Below are 9,145 nucleotides of genomic sequence, written 5' to 3'. Positions count from 1 at the left end.
AGGGCACCATCGTATTGTTTTTCCGGAAATTTTTTAAAGTTCATTGGATAAAAAAAAACTTGAAATAAACCTCTACTTCTTACCACTCTTACCGCAATTTAAGGACATAGCAAAGGACTTTTATCAAATTCTATCGTGTTCTATATTTTACTTCAACTTATTTTTTTTTCCTTTTTTGGAAATAAAAGAAAACTGCCATTTATTTTTGGATTTTTTCCTTAAATATTTTAATAATTTTATTTCAATCATTTTCTCTAAAATCCTTCAATTCTATTTTTTTATTTTATTCAATCTCTGATGGTGACCTAACAAACAATAAAAAATATAGAGAAACAATTTTAAAAAAAAATTTTGCAGTGTAATTGCAGATTTATGTGTTGAAAGAAAATAAATTTTATATCACAGTGATGATTTTTTCGTGCATAAGTTTTGGCCATAAAACAAGCAATAATAACAAAAACACAAAATAAAAAAAAAATGAAGAAACAAACTTAAAATTATCGGGAGGAAGAATAAAAGAAAATGAGAACAATTTGATATATAAAAAAAAGAATTGCATTAGTTGAGAAGAAAGAAAACAAAGAGAATAGAATAAATAAAACCATAATAAATAGTAGAATGTTTTTTTGCTACTTTTCCGTTTCCTCCAACTATTCCAATACTTTTTGCACTCCACTCAATTCTGCCCTTCAATTTACCCTTCCCGCGTAGATTTTTTTCTTTTTCTTTCAATCCTTTACAACGTATCGACCTTTTCTATTTTAATTTTTAACGTTATAGCGAAAAGTAGTTAAATATTTTTTTTCCACGCTAATTCATCAATTTCTTACATTGTAAAATTGTTTGTTTGTTTTTGTAAATGTGAGCGTGTTAGGATTTTCATACAATTGATGAAGAAGAAAAAATAATCTCCTTTCTGGCATTTAAGAAAAAAAAATACAGAAAAAAAGAAAAAAAAACATTAGAAATAAAAAAAATATTATAGAGAAGCATTAAAAAGAAACATTTGACACAACCCAAAAAAACCAACATTCTGTACATTGAGAATCCCTCTCAGAATAATAAAAAAAAAAACAAATACAAATCATTAAAAATATATCTAAAAAATATATACAATAAAATGTAATAAATAAATATAAAGAAAATGTAGAATATTTTCTCCTTTTTTGCTACATTAAAGAAAAAAAAACATTTTGAAAAAAAAGATTAATATTTTATTCATAAACACAACAAAATGGTCTCGTAGAATTTTTGCATGTACAGTATAAAATATTTTTTAGTAATGTTTGATGAGAAGTTTACATAAAAAAAGCATTGTAAAATTTCAAAAGCATTTGTAGGGGGATGAAGGAATGTTTCGCAAGGTTGCTAAAGGGATTTTTGACATTATTCTGCTTTAGAGAAAAGAAATCACACAACATTACCGTCTTGCTTTATTAAACATTTCGCGTCTACGTGAAACATTGAAACATTGAAACATGAGCTCTTTATCACCATATTTATTGTCTTTTCTCAGTCAGAACGTTTTCTTTGGCCTCTTTTGCATGAATTTGATATATTTGTAACTTGGAAAAATAATTAAATTCACTAATAATTGGAAAAATAAAATGTTTAAAGTTTTGGATCAGCGTATGACTCAAAAAACGCGAAAGGGTTAATGATGTTTCTCAATATTTTCCAGTACTTTCTTTTATTAGTTTTTTCGTTTAGAAAAGACAAAATTTTTCTATTCCATTAGAAAATTCATTTCTAAACAATTCCTAAATAAATAAAAAAAAACCTAAACAATTTTCTCTGAAAAAGAATTTCTGATAACTTATGTCGTACATTGACGAAAGGTAACTTCTTGGCGTAATCGCTAAGACATTTGACGCTCAATGTATCTGCCTTGAGTTCAAGTTAAGGTTGGGAATGTCTTTTTTCTTTAAAATAAACGGTCTTTTAACATTTTTTTTGAAGAAATTAATTTTTATAATTTTATTTCTAGAAAATTTTTCATATCTAATTCAAAAGTTTCGCAGGACGGTAAAAAAAAAATATTGATGGAAATTAATCAATTTTATAATATTTTTTCAAAGCTGAAAAATTGAGAATGGGCTCTCAGACAGAAGTTGAAAGGAAAATGGAAACGAAAGGGGTTGAAGAAAATGCATGAGAGGGAAAGGGAGAAATTGTAGAATGAGCAACAATTGTATGAATAAAAGAAAAATATTTATATTCTCTGTAATGAAGTGATTTAGAAATTTTGAAATATTTATATTATTATATTTGAAGTATAAAATATAATTTTAAAGGACACGTAGAGCGAGAGAGATGGCGTGAGAGGTGAGAGATTGAGAGAGAGAGACACATTTATTCATTATTATAAAATGATATAAATAAAAAAAACTCTATTATTGAGAAATTATATATTGATAAAAATGGACGATTGATGAAGAAAAAAGAGGAGAACTGTAATAATTTGTTGCTAATTAAGTGTCAAGGAGAAAAGGAATGAAGGATGAGGAAAGTGTGTGAATTTTAGCCACAAAAGAAAACTATTAAAAAATATATCCGTAAAAAAAATATTAGCGGTTTAAAAAAGTAAATGTAATGAAAAGGATATATAAATATTAAAGAAAAGAAGCGACATCAATACAAGTAAACAAAAAATTGTGTAGCACTTTAAAATGAAAATTAAAAAAAAAGAGTGGAAAATAGAAGAAAAAATAAACGATAATCCTTAGGTATCATATACTTTACATTTATTATTCAATTAATAATAAAGAAATGAAGAAAATTAAAAGAAAACCATGGAGGAAAAATATTAAAAAATGAATTAATATTAAACAAAAATATGATAACCGCAAATCTAACATTACAAAAAAAAACAAGAAAAAAATAAGAAAGAAATCTTATATAGATAAAAAGTATAAAAAAAAATGTGAGAATATAAGTAAAAAAAAAAGTAAATTGTGTGTTTATCTGTAATATATTGTAATTTAAATTAATTATAGACAAAAATACATTAAAAGAGAAATTACAATAAACAAAAAAAAATTGAGAAAGTTAAATATTATTATACGTAGAAGTGACAAAAAATGGACATTTTTCGATTCTTTTGCCTATAAAGTGAAAGAAATTGAAAAAAGAAAAAAATCCGAATGAATTGTTTGAGCTTTCGCTGTTTCTCATTTTGTCAAAAGAATATAACAAACAAAAAAATTATAAACCAAAAAATCGTGGACAAAGAACTTTCTCACTTATTAAATTGGGACAAAAAAAACTCAAAAAAAGAATAAAACAGTTGAAAGATAAAATATTGACCAATTTTATATATATGACTGTTCCACAATACAAAAAATATATATAAAAACTCATAATATTCACCATGAAACAAAAAACATAAAAAAAGAACGAATAAATGGGAATTTTCATGAAATAGAAACTCTTCAGAAAAAATATTAAGCATTAAATTTTAATGAAAAAAAAAACACTGATAAAAATGCTGGTAAAAGAGAAATAAAATACTCAGAATCTTAATTTTTAACTGTTAAGACAATTTCGAAAAGAGAAAGCAAATAACATTTTTTTGTTTTTTTTTATAATATTTATTTCTCAAAAAAAGAGAAATATTTAAACAGAAATTACTCATTTCTATTGAAAGGAAACTAAATGAAAGAAAAAAAGATTGCAAAGGTTCTGCTTTAGATGAAAGAATAAAAATTGCAGAATTATTTAACAAAAAAAGAAGGATAAATAAATTTTAAAAAAAATAACTTTATAATCATTGCATTGAGGTATGAAAAGAAATTAAAGAACAAAAAAAAGGAATCGTTGAAAGAAAGGAAATGAAATGTGACAGAAAACGACGAATTTTCAGTAAAAAAAAGAAAGAAAAAAGAGAATATAGTGGAATCATGAGAAAAAACTGTATTGAACTATTAGTAATTATATTAAAAAAGAGAGATGATGAAGTAATAAAAATAACTAACAATAATTAAAGCAAAATCAACAAAAAAAACTATAAAGTGCATAAAAATTATTACGAGTTTTTTGTGCATTTTAATAAAAAGTGGACAGAATACGCGTAGTTTTATTTTCTTTTATTTTCAAAGGATTATTTTTAGCGGCCCCGGAAATACAAATAAAATAGAGAACTAAGGATAAAAATTATTTTAATAAAAAACTTTAAAAAAAAGTCATAATCAGAAAAAGATCGATAGCGTAAAATTAGGCAGATTTTCTCATTAAAAATCTAAACAATATTTTTTTTTAAAGTTTTGAATTGAATTTTAGGCTTCAAGGATTCTTAATCTTTTTTTTTTCTTTAACATTTTTTCCATAAACAAAATCGATACCTATAGTCATTAACCCTTTAAGGTCCGCGATCAATCTAGCGAGCTGATTGAACTAAAAATAATTTTTATATGATCCTTTGAGCTCAAATAAGACATTTTTGGCAAAAAATCCTAACTCAAAAATTTATGATTTTTCGTTCTTCCTGATCCCGTGAGTCCTTGAAGATGCCTTTTGTGGTTATAAAATGATCAGGGATTGTAAAGACCTAGTCTTGTACTAATTTGGACTCAGAATTTATAAAACAACAATATAAAATGAAACATTTTCAAAATCGAGCCTTTGGGTCAGCGTATGACCCAATGGTCCTTTAAGAGTTGAACACGTAGAAGTTTTAAATATCTTTTTCAAAAAAAGTTTTGAAAAATCTTTGAAAGACGTGTCCTAAGGAATATTTCTAGCCCTGTGAAGAATGCTTTAACTGGCGAGTTCCGTATAACAAACCTGGATTTGGAGTATTTTTGACTCTATCTCAACCTTGAGACTTCGCTAAATTGACCACATCCAAACATTTGACCGCCCAGAACTAAAGAAAACTTATTATTTTACTATAAAGCTTTTTTATTTATTTTTTTTTCTATTAAAAATAGTCCATTTTGTAATTAATTTCCGGTGCTGAACATCTAGAAACTTTTTTTTTGATACATTTAGATCCTTTTTTATAGGAAGATTCAACAAATTTTATCGTCAGGTATATTAAAGATTATAAAATGAGTTTTACAAAGAGAATGAAAAGAAAACATTTAAATTTTTACAAGAACTCTTCACACCAATCATTGAGACATTGGTAACAGTCAGCAGCTTGTTTCGCGTTTGCATTGCAGATGTCTTTCATCCATTCTTTGAAGAGTTCTGAGTCCTTCTTGAGAATCAAATACTGCCCCAACACGGAGTAGGCCTGCAAAGAAAAATTCAAAGACGATAAGAATTACTCAAGAATTTTCTGGAAGCTCTGGCGATGATTCATTGATGAGGATTTCACAAGGAGGGGCTAATAAATCGTGGAAAAATATTTGAGATATTTTAAATTATTCTAAAGGAAGGCCACATTAGTCAAAACGTCGCTGGACAGTGAAAGAAAAAATTTGATTGTTTCAAGAATCTAATTCAGTTGTGATTTTTTTTTTTCAAATCAAGAATCTCCGGAAGAAACAATATCTAGATCACCAAGAAAGTCTTTCTTTTAATTTCCTAAAAGACAAGAAATACCTCAATATTGTTGACCTCTAAAATTTTAAAGAACATTTTTTATATTATTAAGAATTGAGAGAAATGAAAACAACCAAATATCCATTTGTCAGCCCCTCAATATTCCGGGAAGCTCAAACATAACCTCGAATTTCTATTACTCTTCCAAACTACGCACTTTTTGCAAGAAATCAACTAAAGCCCTAAATGTGAGGTAAATGAAGGGATCTTTAGGAAGGGATTTACCTTGTCAAATCCAGCTTCCTCGAGACGCTTCCCCAGAACATCTCCGACGCCCGCCAATTCTGTCACCGACTTCTCTCCCATTGGCTCCGCCACGAAATTCCTGTGCTTCTGCGAAGTACTCGACATTTTTACACTTTCTGATTTCTTTTAGTATCTTTGGGGTAACACTTGGCAGCTTCTGTAACTCTTGAGATGCAGAATTTCCGGGAGTTTTTGCCGTTTTTGTTATTTGCTGCTGGAAGCGAAACTGACTACCCTTTAAACAATTTTCTTACAGTTGAGAGCATTCGAATATTTTTTTTTTCTAATGGAATTGTGTAGAAACTGCCTATGATTCTCCGCGGAATTTTTCAAATTCATTCGGAATGCGGAAAATTCTGAAAACTTCCTAGTGTGCCTGGAAAATCTGGAAAGTGCATCGAAAATGTTTTTTTTACTGTTCTTTCGAAATTGATCTCGAGATCCCAAACAAAATCTATAGAAACAATGAAAAAATCAATTCTTTGATTTGTAAACATTCCCTTTATTTTAGAACTTCCCTATCCTTCCGGGAAGGATTTTCTGATGATTTTTTAATTGCCTTAATTGCAAATAAATTAAATTTACGAGGATACGGCGGGTATGATGGAGGCAGCAGTGATGCCCATGGAGCACGTGATGAGAGCCTTGAAGGCTAAGCAATTCCACGCACCGAGATGCAAGATATGGAGAATCCCATCGAGCCAGAGACCTTTGTAGGTCGTGGCAACAATGAGGAATGTCACAATAGGGGCGAATTTCTTGTCGAGATCATGACGAGAAAAGAGCCACAGAAGAGTAGCCGTGGTGAGATGCTGCACGAGGAGAATATTCGATTCCAGGCACTTCTGGATGTAGATCCAGCTGAATTCCGCCCCACGTGCACCCACCCAGAGCATGAGCGCTCGCGACAAGATTAGTTCAGCCGTGGCCCAGCCCAATCCAGCTGTGATTAGCTTGCTATGCCCCTTCCCGGGGATTCGAGATAGTACAAGAGTTAGCCCCATGAGATCAGCAATATCCACGGTGCACCTCAGAAATTCCCCAAGGGCATTGAAGTCTCCTGACAGGGAAATAGTTTCCGTATCGGGGAAGAATGTGGCCAGAACCAGCATCTTGCAGAGCTGTGTGAAAGCATAAATTGCTCCAGCCTGAATGCATTTCCAAAAGGCTCCATATTCGGATCTGAAAGTATCCGGAAAGGTGGAGAAAAAGGTTATCTTTGAATTTTCCAAGGATTTCAGGGAGTTTTCCAAAGAAACTCACAGCCCAGAATATTTGTATGTGAGATAGTATGGTACGTAGATTAATGCTAAACAATTTCCAAAATGGTACAGAGTCATTTTCACGAGTTTTCAATTATTTTTCTGCAATATTTTCTAATTTTTCTCACTTTTCACACAAATCCAATTAGCGAAAACATAACCCAAAAATTTTTTTTATGTTGTTGCTGAAGGTGGTTGAGCAGATGGCGTCATAATCGCCCGGACATTGAGAAAATTAATGCAAGCCGTGGTTTTCGCCGAAGAAAATACTAAAATAGAGTGATACTAGCAATACTAAGAGATTAAAAGTGATAGTGAGTGATTATGGCAACCGAAGGGGCAGCAGTTGCGACAACAGAAGCCACGGATTTGGAGAATCTGGTGAGAAAAACCCCCGAATTGGTGGAACTAACCTCACTTTTGCACTTGCAAGGTCAGGAGACAATAAAGAAATCATGTCTTTTGGCGCTTTTTTCAGGTAACCAACTTAGAGATTGCCAATTCGACTCCGGGAAATGAACAAGGAGCTGATCCACCAGAGAATACAGCCCTACCGGATGATGATCCGGACAATGTGTCACCAGCCGACGCAAGTTTGTTGCGCAAGATTATTCGGAAGGGTTTGGTAGAGTCGAAATATGATTTGGAAATTCAGCGGAAGGACCCAACGTCACCGTTGTATTCGGTGAAGAGATTTGATGCATTGCGGCTGAAACCCGAACTCCTCAAGGGGGTGTACGCAATGGGCTTCAATGCTCCGTCCAAGATTCAGGAGACGGCTGTGCCAACACTCCTGGCGCAACCCCCACAAAATCTCATTGCGCAGAGCCAATCGGGCACCGGGAAGACGGCTGCCTTTGTGCTGGCAATGCTAAGTCGTGTTGACACGAGCGTTAATCATCCACAGGTGCTCTGCCTGTCGCCAACGTACGAATTGGCCATCCAGACGGGTGAGGTGGCTTCGAAGATGGCAGCTTTCTGCCCAGATATTAAGCTACAATTCGCCGTGCGTGGTGAAGAGATTGCCCGCAACACAAAGCTCACGTGTCACATAATTATCGGCACACCGGGAAAGATTCTCGACTGGGGCGTAAAATTCCGGGCATTTGATCTTAAGAAGATTCGAGTTTTTGTACTGGACGAGGCGGATGTTATGATTGCCACTCAGGGACACCAGGATCAGTGTATCAGGATTCACAAGCACCTCCCCAAGGATTGCCAGATGATGTTCTTCTCAGCCACATACGAGCCACAAGTGATGGAATTTGCGGAATACATTGTGGAGAATCCGATGATTATCCGATTGAGGCGTGAGCAGGAGTCTCTGGACAACATAAAGCAGTACTACGTGAAATGCCGCAATCAAGAGGAGAAGTATCAGGCTATACAGAACATCTACGGAGTCATAACAGTCGGGCAAGCCATCATCTTCTGCCACACACGTAAGACTGCATCGTGGTTGTCGAGCAAAATGTCCAAGGATGGGCATTCAGTGGCTGTTCTTTCGGGAGATTTGACTGTTGAACAACGCCTGTGCGTCCTCGACCGCTTCCGGAATGGTCTAGAGAAGGTCCTCATCACCACGAATGTTCTCTCACGAGGTTTGTTCTCCCCCTCCATCAAAGCCCAATTTATTAAAATTAATTATTTTTTTCTCTTTCCTAGGAATCGATGTGGAGCAAGTAACGATTGTGGTGAACTTTGATATGCCCATGGACAAGAGTGGGGATGCCGATTGTGAGACCTACCTCCATCGTATTGGACGCACAGGGCGCTTCGGCAAGAACGGTATTGCCATCAATCTGGTGGATTCAGATAAGAGTATGGACATCTGCAGGACGATTGAGGCTCACTTCCGGAAGAGAATCCATCTTCTGGATGCTGAGAATGTTGATGAAATCGAAAAGATTGGCTCCTAATTGGATGCCAAATCGTTCCAATAATATTTTTCTACTCTCCGGACAATTCAACAATTTCCTTTCTTTTTTTTATTTAAATTTAAATGAGACTCCATTGTTAACTTTACGAAAAAGTGACTAAAAAAAAGTGAAATATACAAATTACTGAAGTTCTGACGGAACAATTGAAAT

At 32.9% G+C, this 9,145-nt stretch overlaps 3 protein-coding genes across 3 annotated transcripts; 1 reads left to right on the top strand and 2 right to left on the bottom strand.

Annotated features, from left to right (window-relative positions):
- Nucleotides 1-4,881: 4,881 nt before the first annotated feature.
- LOC129791028 (barrier-to-autointegration factor) lies at nt 4,882-6,046 on the bottom strand. Its single transcript, XM_055828925.1, has 2 exons — nt 5,773-6,046; nt 4,882-5,236 (listed from the first exon to the last, which is right to left on the bottom strand). The coding sequence occupies exons 1-2, from the start codon at nt 5,896-5,898 to the stop codon at nt 5,090-5,092; spliced, it is 273 nt and encodes a 90-aa protein (XP_055684900.1). The 5' UTR covers nt 5,899-6,046; the 3' UTR covers nt 4,882-5,089.
- A 228-nt stretch (nt 6,047-6,274) lies between these two features.
- LOC129791027 (BOS complex subunit TMEM147) lies at nt 6,275-7,173 on the bottom strand. Its single transcript, XM_055828924.1, has 2 exons — nt 7,057-7,173; nt 6,275-6,975 (listed from the first exon to the last, which is right to left on the bottom strand). Exons 1-2 carry the CDS (start codon nt 7,131-7,133, stop codon nt 6,375-6,377), a joined length of 678 nt encoding a protein of 225 aa, XP_055684899.1. The 5' UTR covers nt 7,134-7,173; the 3' UTR covers nt 6,275-6,374.
- A 151-nt stretch (nt 7,174-7,324) lies between these two features.
- On the top strand, nt 7,325-9,144 carry LOC129791026 (DEAD-box helicase Dbp80-like). The gene is made up of 3 exons (XM_055828923.1): nt 7,325-7,436; nt 7,534-8,656; nt 8,721-9,144. Exons 1-3 carry the CDS (start codon nt 7,380-7,382, stop codon nt 8,972-8,974), a joined length of 1,434 nt encoding a protein of 477 aa, XP_055684898.1. The 5' UTR covers nt 7,325-7,379; the 3' UTR covers nt 8,975-9,144.
- The last annotated feature ends 1 nt before the right edge of the window (nt 9,145 follows it).

This window comes from Lutzomyia longipalpis, chromosome 2 (assembly GCF_024334085.1).
Source record: "Lutzomyia longipalpis isolate SR_M1_2022 chromosome 2, ASM2433408v1".
Taxonomy (NCBI): domain Eukaryota; kingdom Metazoa; phylum Arthropoda; class Insecta; order Diptera; family Psychodidae; genus Lutzomyia; species Lutzomyia longipalpis.
The sequence above is the reverse complement of the archived record's forward strand: the minus strand, read 5'-3'. Positions and strand labels throughout refer to the sequence as shown.